Genomic DNA, 21,438 nt, shown 5'->3' with positions numbered 1-21,438 from the left:
TTCAGGCCTAGTTCTAGGCTTTAGGCCTAGCTGTAGGCTTTAGGGCGCTGTGAGTTGTTTTTATTTAATTTCAAAGTTTTAATTAAAAGCTATCTCAGGGAATAAGGGAATGTTACATGTGTCATGCCAAGTGTTTGCAGTAGGGAGCGATGTTGATACACGGACGGACAGTCGGACGGACGGACGGACACATTAATCTATTGGTGGTCTGGTCCACTTCGTTCCTACCAGTAAAACAATACATTTCTCACGACGTTTCGATTGCAACACAAGCAATCAACGGATGCAAATTGTCAAAATGTGGTGCGATTAACAAATATTCATACAAATGGGAATGATATGCTAATAAAAATCGAAATGTATTATTGTTTATAACGTGGTTGACACCATAAGTAGATCTCTTGTTTGTAATACCATGTAAGGCCGGTAAAGTATATCATCATCATTATTATTACTATTGTCCTGTGCTGCCTGCCCCAATGGCGATCGCAACGGCGCGTGGTTGCCAGGGTAACGCGCCTGCACGTGGCGCCTGCACGCGGCCTGGCGTGGGGCAACGTGCCAGAGGCGACGTTTCAGGCCAGTTGCCTTCGTCGTGGCATCTACAACAAAAGCACAAAACTACAGTTTGCAGTGGGCGGCTCCACGTCACGTGACTAGCGGTGGGCGGGGCCCGCGCCGTTGCCACGGGAGCAGCGTCCCCGTTGCCGCGGTAACGGCGAGGAACGAGGTGGAGGAGGCCGCGGTTCGAGTGCCGCGCCGGGAGGTCGCTCCCCGTTGCAGCAGCAGGAGGAGGAGGAGGAGGACGAAGAGGCGATGGAGGCAGCGACCGAGTCCGTGGTCACGCTCGGAGAGGCCGAGGGCTTTGTGCAGTCGCTGGAACCATTCCCCATGTTGGAGATCGCCTCCCCCAGGTAACGGGGACCCGGCCCGACTCGCCCCCCACGGGGACTGCGCCGCGCCGCGTGCTCTGCTTCGTTGCCGCTCGGGTGATCTCGATATGAAAGAAGAACACTGAAGTGCAGCCTCACGTGCACCTCATCTGGCTGTGACACGGAGTGTCCAGTGGATGCGATTACTTTCGTCCATGTGTTCAGAATCAGAATGTGTCTACTGGCTGAATCCGATGACCTATAAAGCTCTTTTCACAGATGTCCAGTAGGAATGTGTTGTCCTGCAGCACCTGTCTCGACAGTCTACATTGTCCAATGGTTCATTGTCTTTGTCGTGTGTGCGTGAGTAGGTGGATGATACAGCACACGTATATCGAGAAACTCAATATAGAGGCGATTTTGCAGGCAATCAATAAAGGTGATGAGTTTGTGAAGGAGTTCCTTGTCACATATGAAAAGGTGAGTCTTGCTCACGATGCATCGCTATTCAACTACACACTGCATGCATCCGGATCAAGAGGTCAAGGGATGGCGTCGCGTAACTGCCAAAGCACTAAATGAATAATAACTTTATAACTTAAAATCTTGCATTATGTTCAGAATTTTGTCAGAAAAGGTATGCCATATATAAGAAACATAAGGTGAACAATGATAATTACAATATCACGATATTTTCCCAAACAGACAATATTGTACTATTATGGTGGACCTTAGGACCACATACCACAGTATGTGAAGTGGTTTCATTTATCTGAATGCCTTATGTGAAAGTTTTACTAACTTTTAAAGCACATTGTCAATGTAACCATTATTTATTTTATGTTTAAACTAAATATCCATATATTATACTCTTTGGGTCTTTCGGTAAAGCCATGTAGATAGAAAAATACAAAATAAATTATAAATATATTAATCCATACATTAATCGCTCCTTCATGTTTATCTTTTCAGACCTGCGTCCTTGTCCATGAGGTTTTAGCAATAGAGGTTTGGAAGCGAAAAATATTCCCTATTATTTGTCGTGTGAAAGATTTTGAAACGAAAGCGACATTTCCCATATACATGGTGGTAAGTCACAAAGCACTCTTGTGGGTTTGCTTCTTTTCTCCATTTACACTCACCCTCTTGGTAAACGATTCACTATTTCGGAGCTCTGACATTACCTGTGTGACCCAGAGCACAATCTCTCACTGTCTCGCTGCCATTGCCACCTGGGTGGCCAATAACTACAACTCAATGTGGATACAACTCAGGTGACCACCTTAGCACCTCCCACCCTCCCCCTTATCAGTTCTTTTCCCCTATAACTCTCCAAACTCCACCATTCAGCCGTCCGTGCAGACCAATAAAATATAATAACCACTGCGTCATCTCTCCTTCGTGCTTCATACACGCCACGGCCACATAATTGATGCCTTCCTCTTCCAGAACGTTAGTGAAATTCACATTTTCCTTACAACCTCCATTTGGCACTCCACGCATTAATGCCCTTGTCACCTCATGCTCCAATAATTGATATATCCTTTCTAGTCTCCCATTCTCCCACCTCGCACCTGTTCAATCTGTCCCAACACTGCAGCTAGGACTGTTCACCAATTCCTTTGCTTTAATCCAATCTGCCCCGTCCCTTGTTGCTTTTCACTGGCTTTCTATTCAACTGTTTTCACTTCAAACGCTCTCCAGAGTATACATATCTCCTTTTCTCAGCTGCTGCCTACCTCTACTCTCTGGTCTTCTTGAATAATCTTTGTGAGAGAGAGTACCTCCTTACTTGACTCCTCTTCTGATATATATTATGTTAAATTGCACATGTACAAAATACAGCTCAAACACTTTTATATTTTTCAGATTCGTCATGAGGCAACCATAGTGAACCTGTTTGAAACTGTCTTGTACCATAAGGTATGCGATACATTTTCACGTAATTTCTCTGAAGTTTATTTACACACTTACTACACTGTATGACTTGTATACACAATGTCAGGTTCCCCAAGCACCCTCTTCGGTGCAAATTCAAAAGTGTTCATTGTCGCCAATTATTCTGCATTCACTTCCATCAGTTAATGGTTGGCAGGTGGCTCAGCGGTAGCGTTACAAGTTGGTTTGGGGGGGTTCATGCAGCCCATTATCATCCCTCTGGTGTTGAAAAATGAGGACCACGTTGTAAGGAAATCATCAGTGGTTGTCCAGTAGATAGACTCGCCTCCACCTTAGGAATGTGGAATTTCCACCAGTTTCTCAGGGCTGTAACAGGAGATGAACACCACTACAGTGCTCATTTGAGCACAACATCACTGACTTTTGTTTGGATAGGTGTTGTTATGCTTTAAAAATTAGCAGGACATTAATATTACGTAGCATATCCAGCATCTCAATGCACCGTCTCAATGTACCGTCATGCGGTGTGCAGTAGATCACAGGGTCTTATAGTTCTATTCAATTTCCATCAAGTGTTGGCAGAGTGTCACACGACAAAGGTTTGTGCTATTGATAGCATTTTTAATTGACTGCAGTGACTCAACCTAGCAGGAATAGCAATGAAATAAGATGTCAAAGGACATCTCCCACTGTTCAAATGTCATTATTTGACTACCTTTCCAAATGCAGTTTCGAACTGTAAAGGCAAGTACAGGACTATAATCTTCATATCCTGACACCATCTTTCCATTATCAAAAGTGTCACCCTGCTGAAAGTAGCACGGGGAAGTGCTCATCTCTAATTGTAGCCGTGAGTTCATGGTGCTAATTCCACATTGCTATGACAGGCTATTTACTCTGTGGGACGACTGTTGATATCCCTCAATAATTGTACTAACTTTATGAACCATGCAGATATGATACACTAAGTTGACCCTCGACCCTGATTTGATCTTGCAACCTTCTGACTGTGAGTCAGACATTCTTACCTACTTGCTGTATTGCCACCTTCATCCCATATCTTAGTCCTGTTTGTGGGTATCTTCATCTATAATACACCTTGCCTCCAAAGTTCGGGATGACCTGGCCATATCAACATCCAGTTCGTGTGTGTGCATGCATGCCTACATTGTAGGCAGCAGAGGGCAGTGCTGCAAAATACCTGTCCAGTGTCATACCGTACTTCTATTTTCCCAAATCTATGCTTCCCACCTTCACCAATCCACACTGATTAGCAATCAAATCACCCCGCCAATCTGGACGGTGTCCAGCAGAGCACTGACAAAGGGCTGTTCATTTGCATACCCATGCACGTCTGTTTATAAGTGACACGTGTGAAACTGTGGGTGTTGTAGGACGCAGTGGGGTCTCTGGACGATCAGGCACTAGACCTGCTGGACTACGCGCACAGGAAGGTGACGATGTTGGTGGCGCGGCACCAGCAAGGGCAGTTACAACCAGAGAAGGCGCGTGACAAACCATCGCCCATCCACGCCTCCTCCTTAGAGGTATCCGTGCACGGTTGCCACTACAATAGGACGCACTGTTAAATAACAAGATCGTATGAACACTATAACAAAAAAAATCATGATAAAATTGATATTGTGAACCAGAATCATAACAAATGGTCAATTTTCTCCACCATAGTGAGCTATGGTGGAGCACCTGATTCACTTTAAAGTCTCATTTCTCATGAATAAAGTTCTAACCGTTTGACAGACAGCCCAGCACACGTAGAATGTATCTCGGTATGTTTCTCCAAAAGAACAAATATAAATGTTCTGTGTTGCATCTTCCTTTAATGTTGTAAATTCACAACCCTATTGTACATCTCTTTTTTATAGAAATGTATCTTTTTCTTAAATTGTGATGATGTCTTCTCAATGCAATAATGCAATATGCACTTTAATTTTTAAGTTATTTACTTTAACACCCGGTTCAGTTTAATTTTAGGAAAACCTATCTTTTTCATGGAGACCAGTGTGATTAGTCTGTCCATGAAGTTAATCAAAGCAAGTTTTTCATCTCTGCCATTGTGGGAGTTTTCATTGACATTTGTGTCTTTGTTATGACAGGAGGTGAAGCAGCAGAGCGATGATTTGGAGTTTAATATTTCTCTGAAGTGTGTCTCGATTCTACGGTACTTGATTGATTACCTGGACAGGTGATTAACAGTAACCTTACAGCAGAAATAACACACGTAATTTTAGGAATATTTTACCAGTCTTAAGATATTTAATTGCTTCATACCAAGTGGGGCTAAAGATATTTTCCATAAAAAAAAAATACATAATTTCTCCAGCAGGAGCCAATCTCTAGATAGTACAACCACTGTATACTTTAACATATAATATTTACAGTCAATTGTTATATAGCTACATACCTTAAAAGTATGATTTGTCGACAAACACTTTTTGGGATTTTATGTTTGCATATTTTTTTAAGAAATACTTTTCTTTGGCATTTCCAATTTGCTTAAAAATAAACTCTGCACTTCAGATTAGTAATGTATTTTCCCTCTGAACAAATTACATTGTTGCACTAATTAGTCATACATTAAATATTCTGCCCAAGTGAATGATAATCTTGCATGTGATATATATTTCTACTGTAACTTAAATGGGAATAGATGTTAAGCAACAAAAGTGTATCTCTGCTCAAATGAGCAATGGGTCTATGCTGATGTCTTTTGGGAAAATTGTGGACATTCCACATTTCCATAGTGGGGGTGAGTCTTTCCATAGGATTATCATTGTTAACTTCCCATAAAGTAGAACTAATTTTATCTGCTCTGGAAGGATGATAGGCTGAGTCAACCCCAAATAACTATTTGAACTCACAGCCTTCTATTTGGGAATCGAGTGCTGTAATCGCTGCATCACTTGGCAGATTAAACTGCGGTACCTATGTACACGTGCTGGCTGAGTGGTTCAGTCGAATGAATGTGGCTGTGTAATTAATTATTCTTCCTGTTCCATTGCCCACAGCCTGCCGCTGTCTGTGCACACGCGCATGCTCAACACGCACAACGTGCCGGTGCTGCTGGTGCAATTATTAGAAAATCGCCCCTGGATCCGCACCAACAAAGACGGTTTGTGTTCTCGTGACCATGCCACTAGCAATGAGCGAAGGGTCTACATCCACTTAATTACAAGGGGCGTTGGTCTCGCATGAGGGCACTAGCAATGAGGGATTTTCTTCCAGTTTGGAATCAGACACGGATACCATAATTTAAGAATTCGTGATTACAGGATATTCAATTCCACAAGACTTTATGATTACAGAATTGCAAACACGGAATTGTCTGTGAAATAGATGCTAATTTGTACAATTGATTTGCTCAATAATTCCCGAATTTCCTTTACAATGGATAGGCTATCTCAGAACTGTCTTGACATTGCTAAGCAACTTGAGAACAAGTCTCTCACACACACCACTACACAGTGATCATGAATGTTTCACAAGATTGGATTACGACATATGGATTATCGAAACCATTCCAAAAGACGCCGCTTTTTTCATCGATACAAAGCTCGACTCTATCCCAGGCCATCCTACACGAGTTTCAATCTACATTGTAGAGAACAGACCTTAACGTTATGGTTAGGCACACAATTCTAGTGCTGTACTGACACAATTAAGTCCCTCCAGTATATTTAAATATTTAATTGCTGTGATGTCACCAGAGTTATGACAGAGTGCCTGACCATGATTTAGAAGTATTTTTTCTCATTGATGAAGCATCCCTTAATGTTAGACAATCCAGGACACACTGACTCAGTATGTATCTACAAGATCAGAGCTTCAGTTAACTCTCGATAATTATTTGTGAGAAGATTATCTGGCTTGTGGATTCAAGCGTTCTTGTGAGAAACAATATATGTGTGCATGCACACTTATCCTATTATTTCTGTTCCCCTTTTTCTCGAAGGTCAATAACTCACCCAAATAACCACAAACATGTTGACAAGTGAACTGATAAAAAACACAACATTTCGCATCTCCACCATCAATCTATGATGGTAGATTATGTTTTTTCCAGCCGGTTTTAACGACACATTTATATATTTAGCGATCTAACCCAAAAAAACCTCTATTATGAAATCTACAAATGTTTTGCATTATCCATGTTTTAGTTTTATTCGGGCCACCCCTTCCTTCCCCATTTCCCAAGGTAATCAAGAGTTTACTCTTTTATGGATTCCATATTTCTTTAAACCATCAACTCCCTACAATTGAACATTGTGTTCTAATCACAGATTGCTGCCAATTTTACTTCTCCCGAGGGAGCCTCAGCAGTGCTGCTTCACTATCCTCATCGTTTCATTAACACTGGGACTTGAACAATCAGGTGCTGTGGAACTCTATGTGGACAACGGGTGGCGTGCGCGGAGCAGTGACGAAGTCTTTAAGTTGTCTAAACTCGATGGCCAGCTGTGGATCGCCATCTACAACCTCGTGCTGCACAAGGAGAGCCTGCGCAAGTACGACTGTAATGCCTACAACAAAGGACAGCTGCTCAAGGTGTGTCGATGTTCGTTGCTTTTTACCCGTCTCCTAATTATATTTCAATTACTGGCATCAGCATCACATCATGAGACACATCTGTTTGGAGCACTTGCAGAAAGCAGTGCATCAATATCAACATCTGTGAGGTGGCATCAGTATATCGTTATGACAGAGTTGAACTGCTTTTCGAGAGGCTTTTTTCTCATTAACGAAGTTTCAAACTCTTTGGAGAGCCCAGGACACACCCTTTATATGTTCATTCTGCTGGAGTTGATCATTTTTCTGGAGCCAATAAAATCAGTACCACTTGCCATAAAATGTATAGTGAAGTTATGTGGAGTAACTGGATCTCGCCATGGGATTGTGGAATGTCCATCACTGTTTTTGGCTGTAAGTTGAAGTTGAATGTCATGGGGACATCATTTTTTTTTGTCCCTCCCAAAGTGTACTTGTTACTACGTACTGCAAATCCTTGTCCATGACTGATGTAATGTGAATGGATTTGTGCTGTGTTTTTCTCGTTGTAGCTCCGTGGATTTCTGACGGAAGTGCTGGTCGATCAGTTGCCTTGTCTGATGGACCTACAAAAGTTTCTCAATCACCTGGCCATGGTGGATCCCGCACCTCCCAAGAAAGACCTTATTATTGAGCAGGTAATAACAGCTATGGTTAATTGATCGCCAATCCAGCTTCCAAGTTGCTGGATAATTATCCAGCAACTTGGAAGCTGGATTGGTGGATCACACAACCCACCCGTGTGCGTGAGTCGCCTATAGACTTGTTGTCTGTGGAGGAGAAATATAGGCCGTAGGCTGGTGACCGATGTATGCATAGATTGCACGTGAGTTTTTTCTTCTTCTAGGGACTGCTTTGTTCTGACATTGAAAAAACTTTGAATACTCAGTAATTGTTATGGATTAATAAAGAATTACAGTGCTCTTATTTTTACGATGATGCGAAACGTGACTTAAAATACAAAGAATCTTTCTGGCTTGTGTTTTCCAATTCTTCAAATTACAGTGCAATTTTTCAGTTGTTCCCATGACATCATTTTGTAAATATGAGGCTTAAAAAAGAGTACATTAGCCTATATTATTGCGAGTAGGCTTATATAAATCTTTTTGAAAACTTAACACTTTAAAACTAAGATGAAAATCCAAAGTATATCATCTATAATTTTGTTATTTAAATAAAGTAAGCCTCATTAATTTCTCACTGGTGAAATGTGTGGCTGGGAAATGTGACTTATGCTCAATTTGGCATAAAATTGAGCATTGCTTTGGCCCTTAAGGAATCTGCAAAAAATCTGAACAGCGACAGATGTTAACAAATATGGTCTGTTAAGGAGCCTCTTTAAGAGGCTTTGTACTTGAGGAAAGCTACCCAAGTGCCCAGTTGGATAGTATTTCAATTTCATGATGTAAACGTACCCTTTGAAAAGAATAACCTTATTAGAAAGTCACTATTTTTCTTAGCCTTGTTGTTAATCTCACGTTAACAGTAAGCAAAGTGTAGTTTTCTTTCATGGATTTGTCATTTAGAATTCCAAAAAATTGCCACTAAATATAATGACTGAAAATTGTCATGATTTTATCTGTCTGCCTCTTCAGTGAGAATGAGTCAATTATTTTCTCCAATTGACGCCCAAAAGCAATGGAACATGTTCCGCATTCTCATGGCAGATACCTGTCTTCTATAGGAGACGGTGTAAGGATTCACTTCCCTGGTGATCAATAAATGTTTGTAATTCAGGGTCTTGATTCGATTCAAGAATATTGTGTTTTAACATTGTTGTGAATGTAGTTATTGTGAATTACAATCTACATAAACAGTACACATATGTTAAAATATCAGTTCTTACAGAAAAATGTATTAATACATAATGACACATGTACATTTTATCCATGATGTTCCAGTGGCAACGCATAACGGGTTTGTGCATGCTACTTCTTTATGCTTTCAACAGGGTCCCATAGTTTACGTGGAATGCTCTTGCCAATAGCATCTGGTAATATACCAGCATTAAGTTAACAAGCCTAAATGCTGATGAGACCCAGAATGTGAAAATACTGTAATGTTTCTCTGGAAAGCCAACATCCACTAATATTTTGAGGCAATTTCAAAACTTGTACATAATTGAGTACATTATTGTAATAAAAAATAATGTGAGATCGTTTCACAGAAGATGGCGTTGTGTGCATTTGTCATTGTCCATATTGAAACGAATTATAAACACAGAAATATGGATTCAACACTCTTTACAAAATTTGTTGAGTATCCTGGAGTTGCTTAGACATTTGGCCACACTCATTCTAGATTTCAGTAACTTCCTTATGGCTTTGGATTTTGTTTCAGAAATAGGTTTTCCATGGACTAAGCGTAGTAGTGCACACTAATGTTGTAAGATCGATAATGTAATACTGCAGCCATTTATGCACCAGACATATGCATTTAATCAAATTTAATATTACAAGAAATGCCCATGTCCATGAATACATAATAAAGGTTTTTGGGTTTAGATCGCTTTATATATAAACGTGTCGCAACCCTCCACCACCCGACACGGCCAATCAGTAAAAAATGTGTCATGTTGAAAAAAGACAAATAGTTCACTACTATAGCCCACCGGTGTGTTGAAGAGTGAATCCACAACATTTACAATTTTTGAGTACGACGTTTCGCTGGTAATTACATCCGGCATCATCGGGCAATTTGCCAGAATAGTGAAGCCCTCCACCTGCTCCCGGTCTTAAATAGAACAGCAGGCTGACGTCATCGTTTAACCAAATCAGGTGCAGAGATCAGAGGCTAAAGTAGTGAACTATTTGTCTTTTGTCAACTTGACATTTTTTACTGATTGGCTGTGTTGGATCACATTTATAAATAACGTGATCTAACCCAAAAACCTTTACTATGAATAATATTGGTCGCGAAAGCCTCCATTAATACATTTAGTGTTTACTGACCGAATTGGAAAAAACGTATTTTAGTGTGGCTTATGATACAATAATAATATTAGTTCTTTATTCATCTAACAGCCTCAATGAGTTTCAAGATAATTTATTGGGAGAGTGGTGCTTGGTCATTTGAGCCAATTTCTTGTTAAATATTTGCTTCTTGGAAGAAACCAAAATTCCAGGAGAAACACAAATTTAGGAGGAGATAATACAAACATTGTATGTTGAGTATAAATACAGGAGGAATGCTTGTTATCTGCATTTAATGTGTTATTCCTTGATTTCAGTTATTCCTCTACGTATGTAGAGGTCATGTATGTTTTTCTCTAAAGCACTGGTTGCCAGATGTGAACCTCCACACCGGGCATTAATGCTCTTGTTGGGAGAGAGTGATATATGTTGGTCTCTAGTTGTAATATCTTTGTTTTTAACTACTTTTGACTGTCCTTCACACGTTCAGCACTTTAGTTTAACAGCTGTGGGTTTGTACAAATTTTAATGGGATTCTATCCTTAGTGTGCATTACTTAGTTGCACTGTTACATAATGCAATCAGGCTTTTTGCACTTTGTTTAATGAAACGCAGCTTTTGTGCCGATGTGTCGTGCTAAGTACAAAAGGCTGTACCAGGCTGTACCAGGCTGCCGTGAGTGCATTTTAGACACGCAACCTTTACTTGTGTTGTTGCCGTTTTATATGAAATGTATGTCAGTGTGTTGCGGATTCATATATCTTCAGTCAAGGAATATCAAATGAAAGAGCACATCTAATGGCACTTCTCTTTTTTACCTGCATATTAATAACAGTATTTTTAAAGATGTGACTTGAAAATGTTTAGGGTTTTTGAATACTAATGAAGTCAGTCTCCTAATAATTTCAGTCTTGGAGAAAGTTATCATTTACCATTGTCAAGTAACATATATCTGGTGTGCAAGACGTTCATTATACATACATACAGCACTGAATATAACTTGCCACTTATTGTATTTAGGATTTGCATTTTCTGAGTGCTCAAATGCATGCATTTCAAAGCGATTCCAAGTGTTGTGAGACAAACATTACATAAGGAAACTCAAGGTATAAAAATAACGTCTAGAATAACATTGAGTAGCAACAGGAAATATCAAGAATCGTATGAATTTTTGAATGGATCAAATGAAAAATATACTTTTCCATGAATAATTAAACAAAGAAGTATTTCCATTATGTTTGACCCCACACAAGTGTGCCTTTAAAAATGTAAACTTCTTCTTGGTTCTTTCGGTAAAGTCACGTAGAAGGGAAGTAATAAAATAATAAAAATAAAACATAATAAAATAATTCTCACGACGTTTCGGCCACAACGCAAGCAGCCGTCCTTAGGTGAAGAATGAGGACGGCTGCTTGCGTTGTGGCCGAAACGTCGTGAGAATTATTTTATTATGTTTTATTTTTATTATTTTATTACTTCCCTTCTACGTGACTTTACCGAAAGAACCAAGAAGATGAATCCCTGCAGTCACGAAAGCTTTAAATTGAAAGGTAAACTTGCCTTCTGCTTTTTGGTTAACAGAGTTTCAATACAGGGAATTGGGTTACTGTATTTGCAGGGTGTAATAAGATTATGTGTTGATGGTAATGCGCCATCTTCTCTTATTTCATGTCAAATTAATGAAAACATCTGGATAAGAGTGACTTTAAAGCATAGGGTGGTTTTATGAGCTACAGTAAGGAATCTTAGTTCAATTTCACCAGGAAAGAGGTTGTCAAACTTGCTATTTGGACATGGTTGTGATTGTAATTCTTCAGAGATCCTTTTGTATATTATGCTGTCCGAATAAATATTCCGTAACTTTACATCTGCAATAATTACCAGATATGGACGACAGATAATTTCACTTTTTTTTCTTTTTCAAAAGATCCCGGAAATTCGGGAAAAATTCCTGCGTGAAAATGAAAACAAGTGGAAAGCCATTGCTAAGTACCAGATGAAGAATGCCTTCACGCCATCAGAAGCGGAGCTTCGGCAGCAAGCTCAAAGGTCTACAACCACACTGATTGTACCCACAATATTGCTTTTGTTGGTTAAAGGTAAAGGTGCATCCCTACAATTACTTGCTCATATCACTGCTGGCGGAATAGCCTCCACTAGAGGGCAATTTGCCCGATTCTTCCACACTGGCCAGAATTCTTGGGAGAGTATCTGCACTACCCCACCACACGCAACCTGACGTTTTGTGGGTAGTTTTGTCTTATAATTGTTTCATTGGCTGTAATGCAGGTGGGTGGAGATGTACAAATCGGATGTGATGGAGGCCCTGCTGCCGGAGGAGGCGCGCTGCTGCGTGTGCGGAGCCACGGCCAAGAAGCGCTGCTCGCGCTGCCGCAACGAGTGGTACTGCAGGAGGTAAAGTCACGGCCATGGCTCTCCACGCCAGCTACTAGAGGGGTTCTGTTGTCTGGCAAGGATGAGACTTCACAAAACCACAGAAGAGTGTGGTGAATCGCACTCTACAGGGCTGCCTTTGAGCCCAGCATCTAGGGTTGAGACACTTGACGATGTGCACCAGGTTCTGGGTTGGGTGACGCTAATCCTGAATTTACAAAAATATTTTAATGCATGCCCAACTTTACCAAAACTCTAACCCAACCTATTTATGTGCTGGTTCCAAAATTGCCAGGTTTTCACAGACTTAGATAGCACCATCATATCCCAGCTCTGCTTCCCAATGCTCTGTGAGCCATGAGGCTCTGTGGGTTTGGCTCCTTCTGTTCCAATTGCTCATCTACCCCGACAGCTAGAGGTTAAGGGTCAGAAAGTAGTCTTTAATTAGATGTTTAACAAAAGCATGGGTTAGCTTAGATTTTTTTAATTTGAAAATTAGTTTTGTTATCTTATATTGTGCACAATATTTAGAACACTGATATGGCCAAGAAGTTGAACTGACCTGGTGAGGTCACAGTGCGTACGTATCACTTGGGCGTTGACCCCGTAAAGTCACAATCGGTTCTGGGGATGGCCCAACTCAATGTGCAGTTTGAGAAGCGAGCTTGGAGGCTATATCGGGGAAACGGCTGTTTCAGCTGGGGTGGGCTGCCATGAGAATTCGAGCTCCTAGACCTGGCTTGGTGCCAACATAGAGGCAGCATTGATCGTGGGGACAGCCTGGGCCCCTTGTAGGTGACTTGAAATATGTAAATCTTGTGGCATGTGAACATCTGCACGAGGGAAATCATATATGATGTCGCTCATGTTAAGTGCTTGCAAATAGCATTTTATTCCAATTCAAAGATAATTCTAACGTTGAGATGTTGTCTTTGGTTGTGCAGGGAGTGTCAGGTGCAGCACTGGCCAAAGCACAAGAGCGTGTGTAGTCTGTTGGTTGAGGAGCTCAGTAAGAAGCTCACTCTTGCAGAGTGAGCCACATGCTGGTGAGTAGATTACTGGGCGCATGTTCTGACTGGTAACATGACCCGAAGAGAAAAGTCATCGCATAGTCTGTAAGGCTGAAGTTATCACCATCGGCATCATTAAGAAGCGCTGCTTCATAGATCAACAATAATATTAATATAAACCAATGTTTGGACAATGGCCTTTCAGAGAAAAGACAGTGCTAAAGAGGTCATTGATCAACTGTTATGTTATTTTATATTTCTCAACATTGTCAACAGTGGTTATACAATGGAAAGAATCGCCCTTGCCACAGAAATTTGGAATTGTCACCACTGGATCAGGGGCACAAATAGGTGAAATAAGTGCTGCCCCTAAACTAATTTAAGCAGAGAGGTGATTTGGCATGACAATCGCGGTATTGTATTTATTAATGACAATGGTGGGATCATATGACCAGCTTGTGTTCCCAAAACACTGCCAATGCAGTCCTCAGAATGATATCGTTTCTCCATATGCATTCTTTTGGATGTAATTGTTGCTTTGAGAAACAAAAGCTTTCGACTTTTACAGAATCCACTAAATTACTCTTGATATGGACGATAATTGTAGTTTCTACATAATTAAACACAGTTACCCAGTAAATGTGTTTGCCATTTAGTGTGTACCAAGTGCATAGTACAGACATTGATCAACATTGCAATTATTTAACTCCAATGGCAATTCAATTTATTGATGGTAATTTTTTTATGTAAGTGAATTTGACAATTATAGCTGTTGCAACATAGTCCTAAGACCAGACTATAAGTTGGCCTATGGAAGGCAGTACAGAAAATAGGTTGTTGACCTATTCTGCTTATTTACTATTAACTCGTCATATGGATTAGTTTCATCCGTGAATCTCAATGTACTCTCATCCAAAAAAATATCTCCTAAAGAATTTACCCAACATCTAGGCAAGACCTACCTAAAAATAATCTGGACACTCAGGATTTTCTGGGTAAATAGAATATTTTTATTATTTAATTACATTACTGATTTGCATTTTATGGTTGAAATATAGATTTCAAAAGCCCTTTTTTGGATAATGCAAAAATAAAAGTAATCAGATTTCAAATTCACATTTCAATTAACTCAGAGGAGTGATGCCACGTGAGACATTAATAACGCCATCTCCTTACAGTGCCCGACTGCTGAGAATGATATAAATACGCTCATAGATTACCTCTTCCTGCCCTTGCCTCCGGGGAATTTAAAACCAAGCAGTCGTTAAAAAAACACATTAACATTTCTCCTGACCCTTACATGGAAATGTATAAAATGTAACAGCATAGCGAAAAGTTAACAAAGCACATCTCTAAAAATAACTAAGACTGTGAGATAAGTGAGAAAATTATGTAAATAACATAAATACTAAAGTGCTTTGCTGTTTGTACAAGAGCCTGGATGTAGTTTTTTTCATCACAGTTGCTGAGAACAGGTCCAAAGACCTGAAATGCAAAGCGGCCAGAAACCAAGAGCATTATTGTAGTATAGCATATAGGAACTAACCTACTTCATAAAAAGAGCAAGGTTATACGAGCTGGGCTAGAGAGACGACGGGAGTGAGTTTCGTGGAGCGCATGTGCTTATGGAGACGAAGTGGTGAAAGTCTCCCTATAAATATCTTGGTGCCCCATAATAACAATACCCACGCTTGGTTGTCAACATTGCTGACTCCAGAGGCCTTATTATAGATCTGTGCATTCCGAGTGTTGGTGGATGTTTGTCTCCAACAGTGTGCTTAGTTAATTGACTTGACCCATGTATACATACGTGCATATGGCAGACTAGCAGATTCAAATGTGGGATGTTAAACATACATCATAATATCTCAGTTACCCATAATAACAATAACCACACTTGGCTGTCAACAATCGCTGACTCAGATACATATTTGTCTGCTAACAGTGTGCTAAGTTAATTAACACGACTCGTGTATACATACATATGGCTTCCTAACAGATTCAGATGGGGCATACTAATCGTGTATCATAATAAAAAATAAGGCAAGTGCACGGCGGTTCCCTTATCTGTGTGGCAGTCAAGAGCCAATTGTCGAAGTTCCACATCCCTGTAGCAGGATTCACTCATTGTATGGCACCACCACCATTGGCTTCCTAAAAAGCGGTACGTCCTTTATCCACCCAATGGGGGTGAAGAGCTGAGTTTGATACCCAAATAGAATATGAACTCGCAGATTTTAGTTGTTCAGTTTATTGCTGTGACCACAGAGCCATCTGGCCCGTTAACTGCACAGCTGTGCATAAACATTTTTTAAAATATATATAAGCGTTCTTGCCTTACAGATTTAGAATTTTCATGTTCACCATCTGAATATTTTAAAGTTATCTTAGTGCAATGCTAATGCTATGTATTGGGCTAATTTTTGATGACTTAACGATTAAACCTGTTAAGGATGCTTTATGTGACTGTCACAAGACAAGTCACATGGCTCGGACTATTCCAACATGCCAGTGAATTCATGCACAGTAATGCGTGTACTGTATGTGATTATTGCCCACTTGTCATGCACAGCCACAGCCTTGGAAGACTTGCATACAAACAATTCATTTGTCATGCAATATATCAATTAGAGTGTTATACATTGCATGGAATTTATATATGAACAGACACAATGCACAACACAAGTCATGTTAAGCGTCGACCTAACCAAAAGAGTATAAAATGTCTAATAATAAGTATGTGGCCTTTTTATAGCATTTTCAGAAAACTTTGTGGCGATAGCAGAACATGATTCTTGTTGCCAAGGACTGGGCGACAACCTTGAATGTCAATGCTCGTACGTTTACAGCAGCATCGTGGCCCTAACTGCAGATCAATCTTTAATAGGCGACAGGATACGTTTGTGAACAAGGACAACCAGGGAGGAAAGCTGTAACGTGACTACCGTGCACTCGTCTAGGTTCACGGTGAAAGATTATCCGAATATTGTCAGTCTTAGAGTCACATCTTAATGAAAGCCATTCATTGTTGGCAGAAGTTAAATGTGTTTGTTGACACTTGTCTTGGTGTTACAGTTCATGCGCCTGTAGGGAATATGTCTGGTGGGTTTGAAAATGCTGGCTTCATTTTGTCAGAATTGGTCTCTACTTCGCACTTTACCATGCGTTGGTGTTCTTGAGAAAAATATTTGTTTAAAAAAATATTTGCTGTGTTTGTGAGATGCGAGAAGTCTGTTTTGATTGCTCTATCTGCTGTTTTTGTTTGCTGTATTTGCCGTTATATTTTGTGATGGAAAATTTAAATCCAATTTTCATTGTTACAAGAAAACCCAGTACGTACTGTAGATTGCTTCTATAAAATAACTCTGAACACTGGATAATTCCCAAGTCCACAAAAATTTCATTGTCCACAGCTCATTTGCCATCACCTCTGGTGCTTCATGAAATCCATTTCTGTGCGCAAGGTCACGTTATTAATCATGCAGCTGTGCGTGTTGATGTATTTACTCAGCATGTATCTTGTGCTTGCCTTGGTGACATATATCTGTGTTAAACTGTTGAACATTTATTTTCTGCTTGTTCATTATAAGTGCCTGTCATCAAAGTATAACATATAATCTAATTATAACTGGCAGGTATTGTACATACTGTAGTTCCTAACAACTTAACGCAGCCAGACTGCAATGGAAGCATCTGTTGAAATGTGGAACATGTAGAATCCCACGTCTAATATTATTTCATTGCCTGTGTTGATCATGTTTTTTCTGTTGGTTTTATAGTGCGACACAGTCAAGTGTGTTTAAGCTATACAGTGCATTGCTACAATAAAAACTAGTTTAAAATATTATATGCATGATTTGACTTATTTCTGTGTTTGATTTTTAAATGTTTTCATCGGTAAAATTGTATGAAAGAGTACCTACAGATAAACTCCTCTTACTGCACCTCTCTACTTCTCTCCCTTCCGCTTTATCCCAGCATTGAGCCATGCAACTTCCTGTTATCCGCAACCCAATGGTTCCTGTTATCTGCTAACGTGCTGTCCGGAAGTCGAGGCGAATGTATCCTGTAAAGGGGTTCGCTGCTGGGCTCTGGCCCAATCACACGGCCCGGGGTATTGGGGGGCAGAGCCCAGTATGGGGGCATAGGGGAGGGCCCGCCGTTCACCTCGGGTCCAATCGGAAGCGAGGTGAATGGGGGTGGAGCCAGCAGGGCGCTATGGGAAGGCCGCATCTGATGGTCCGGAAGGGGAGGAGACAGGATCACGTGGTAAAGGGGATATCGGTGGGAGCCCGGAAAGGCTCCGGGTCAGTTGCTGGAGTGAAGAAGCTGGACCACGTTGGGTGGCCGGAGGGGATCCGCGCCATCAGCCACGTGGTTGGAGGAGCTTCGGCACACCGTCGGCCAGCGGTGTGCGGAGTGGGGGGGCGGAAGGACTGACGAGGAAGTGCGTGCAGGGCGCGCGCGAGGAGACGCTGGTGCGCTGTCAGGACCAGCGGGGTGCGAGCAAAAAGCTAAATAAAAGAGCAACGGAAACCAGCAGTGTGTGACGAAGTCTTTTATTACACAATGATTGTAATTGTGTCGCTATTGTCAATAAATGAAAAATTAAGTTTTACAGATAATTATTTGACTGATAAAGGTCAAATCAAGAAAGTATATCGTATCCCCTAGGACATTATGTATGTCATGCATATGTCTGAATGTGTATGTTGGTGATTGCATTAAATATCAATCACGATATTTAAAATATTTATATCGATGACAACTGCATTTCGATTCACTACATGGTAGCATGTGCATAGTTGACCCAGGCATATTTCTAAATATGAAATATAGTTATTGATATTTACTGAAATCACCAACATACATATTGAGACATGCATGAATGTGACATCTGGCCAGCCAGCATATCGCACACCCAGTCCTTGGGAATGGTATTTAAATTAAGATGCTGGGTTTAGATAATTATCATGCGGTGCATGTGGATCAGAGTGTAATTTACATGCAATACAAGCAAATATGCATGCCACTCATCTGCTGCCCTGTGGGAACGTAATTTTTAAAGTTTTTAATTAAGTGGCAGCAAATAGACCTCCGCGGAATCAGATGTGAAATTTAATTGCTCCATATTTTTTTATCTGCAAGCAAGCACTGGTGTTTGAAATATAAATATATATTAACTGTAAATTTTAACAGGGTTTCCGATCAAGGATGGTTTGATCTAATGACTTGAAGCTATTAATGCATATATCCCTGATTTTTTGCAAAATGTAAAAACGAAAATACATGTTATACAAGCTAGAAACAAATTCTATCATGGAATGTTCTATTGCATTCCATGATTGTGAGAGTTTACAGCCCATTCTCAATCCACTTCTAGATAAAGGCCTCCACTGCTGCTGTCAGGCAATGATTGACCATACTTCACTGTGCTGGGTGGGTTGTTGACGGAATAGAGAGCAGTCAAGGACCGATTCAAATATTACTGATATTAGCCATGGCTGGGAATCGAACTCAGGTTCTCAAGCTCACAGCACAGTACACAAGCCACTGCACGAACACTCAAACTGTATTTATTTTATTATTATGTTATAGAAGTATTATATGACACTCAAAAAGTCAAAGTGTAATCCCACTCAAATGAGCACTGGGTGATTTTCAGCTTCACTTGGATGCCCTTGAGTCACTGCACTCATTTTATCCGCCATGGAGGGATGATGAGCTGAGCTGAACACAACTGGGATCTTAACTCAACTTTGCAAATGTCCGATGAGCACTCCAACCACGAGGCCACCTCCTGTGATAATAATCTTCATGTTCTATCCCCATATAATGTCCAAGAGCAATGTGTATGTTTAGTATTCATTTAATTTGAATTGTTGACAACCCATCATCTCTCTAAGGTTGATAAAATGAGGACCACTTTGTGAGAAAGTCAACAGTGGTTTTCCTATGGATATACTCGCCCCCACCATAGGAACGTGGAATATATATATTACTGGCTAAGGGCTGTAGACAGCAGATTTTCTGCTCACTTGAGCAGAAAATCACTGACTAAAATCAAAATTGTGCTGTGAAAAAGTATCACATTGTGAAGGGTGCCTAATAAGTGCAAATTATGATTATGCGTGATTTTTTGCTGCAAATACAAAACGCAAACTGATCAGCAAAAAAATTCAGTTGTGGGCAACATGTTCACAACTAATTTGAGTATCAGTGTGTGATTGGAATCCGTGGTATCTGTCTGGTATCCTGGCTGTAAGAACAGGGATAGGTATGAGACAACAGCTGTGCATTCCTGCCAGAAACATGAAACACATTCCTACAAAAGTGGCAACCACAGTGGCAAAACCCATACCACTTAAAAATCCAATTAAACAGTCTTCCACCAAATTACACGTCTCAATGGCACTGAGATCTGAGTGAGATCGGGAAAATTAAAGTATACGAGTGTTTTTTCATAACTTTCCAAGGAAAATGTTTGGTTCAAATATAGTCAAGTCAAAGCTATAGTGTCTGCCTACTCAAGCGAGCAATGGGGAAACATTCGTATCCTGTATCGGGTGGTGTGGTTGTGCTTTGTATCTCTCCAATGTTTCTGGGTTTTACTGCGTATTTTTCGGTTTCATGTCCAAAGTTTACCTTTAAATGCTGAAGGCTTCTTTAAGAATGCTGTTCAAAAGCTGAACCCTGAAGAAGCTTGCAGAATCTAGAGCGAAACGTTAGACATGCCGAAAAACACGTGGTACAACCTGAACACATCAAATAGTTATCATCTTTGTTGGCAGCCCTAATCCAGCTGGGAAATTTTCTCATTCTGAGGAAGTGCCTCTGTTGATTTGCATGAAAGTGGTACTCATTTGATCATCCTGCAGGTATCCTTGGCTGAGTTAACCTCCGACTAGTAGTTGAACTTGCACACCTTCCTAGTAGGAGTCAAGTGCTCTTACCACATCACTGCACGGCCATTGGGTTTTAGGACTGTGAGAGCTCAGCGAACTTTATAAAAGCGAACTGATAAATCTGTCAAAACAAAAAAATGTCTTTACTCACAATATTTCTCGATAAATAACTTATGGAGTTCATGTTTGTCTCAGTACAATGCATTCTTGCACCCCGTGGCCCTGCAATGCCCTCACTTGGCTTTCAGCCTTTAATAAGCAAACTACGAATGAATATTAACAATTCTCAGAATGAACTGCACAAACAGCATATGCACTGGAGGCCCATTGATCGTTTTCACTATTACCAATTTATTTGACACCATTTTACATGTACACGTTACAACATATTACAGTATTTTATGTTATATACACGAGTATCTGACCACGTGGTGCTGTGATTCGTGTCTAAATGAGTTGGAAAGATGCAAGTTTAAATCCTGGTCAGGTCTCCACAGGATCATCTATCATCCTTCCTGGGTTGCGAAAGTGAGTACCACGTGGTCGGACATCAATAGCGATCATTCTGGAGAAAGTATCGTGGGCCTCGCCATGGAAATGGGGACTTTTCACCTTCAGCTCGGGGCCACAAATGACAATGGTTGCTGCCTCAATATACCTTGGACTATGGAGAAGCTCCGCATTTACCACAAGCACCCACACACACGTACACAGGCACCCCCACACACACGCAGACAGTCACCCACACACACGCACACAGTCACCCACACACACGTAGACAGTCACCCATACACACGTACACAGGCACCCACACACACACGTACACAGTCACCCATACACACGGCTGCATCCGTGTCCAGGGATACTGGCGTGGTGTGATGGT

The 21,438-nt window shown here is 40.7% G+C and overlaps 1 protein-coding gene across 2 annotated transcripts; it reads left to right on the top strand.

The window, feature by feature from the left end:
• The first annotated feature begins 691 nt into the window (after positions 1–691).
• On the top strand, positions 692–17,494 carry ZMYND10 (zinc finger MYND-type containing 10). Of its 2 annotated transcripts, XM_061566871.1 has the most exons (13): positions 692–914; positions 1,244–1,352; positions 1,845–1,961; positions 2,742–2,795; positions 4,166–4,318; positions 4,886–4,974; positions 5,798–5,901; positions 7,162–7,334; positions 7,847–7,972; positions 12,174–12,295; positions 12,536–12,661; positions 13,585–13,686; positions 16,406–17,494. In XM_061566871.1, exons 1-12 carry the CDS (start codon positions 817–819, stop codon positions 13,673–13,675), a joined length of 1,362 nt encoding a protein of 453 aa, XP_061422855.1. In that variant the 5' UTR covers positions 692–816; the 3' UTR covers positions 13,676–13,686; positions 16,406–17,494. The 2 variants fall into 2 exon arrangements, with proteins under 2 accessions (XP_061422855.1, XP_061422854.1); XM_061566870.1 differs by having other exon boundaries at positions 13,585–17,494.
• The last annotated feature ends 3,944 nt before the right edge of the window (positions 17,495–21,438 follow it).

The sequence above is a fragment of the Lethenteron reissneri genome, chromosome 38 (assembly GCF_015708825.2).
Source record: "Lethenteron reissneri isolate LAM-NWPU_2019-01 chromosome 38, ASM1570882v1, whole genome shotgun sequence".
Lineage (NCBI taxonomy): Eukaryota > Metazoa > Chordata > Hyperoartia > Petromyzontiformes > Petromyzontidae > Lethenteron > Lethenteron reissneri.
This window is presented reverse-complemented; position numbering and strand designations above follow the sequence as displayed.

Excerpts from the sequence above, each read along its gene's own strand:
- ZMYND10 (XM_061566871.1), top strand. The coding sequence starts at position 817 with ATGGAGGCAGCGACCGAGTCCGTGGTCACGCTCGGAGAGGCCGAGGGC. Across the intron at positions 7,335-7,846 it reads ACAAAGGACAGCTGCTCAAG|CTCCGTGGATTTCTGACGGA; the intron begins GTGTGTCGATGT and ends TTCTCGTTGTAG. Across the intron at positions 12,662-13,584 it reads AACGAGTGGTACTGCAGGAG|GGAGTGTCAGGTGCAGCACT; the intron begins GTAAAGTCACGG and ends TTGGTTGTGCAG.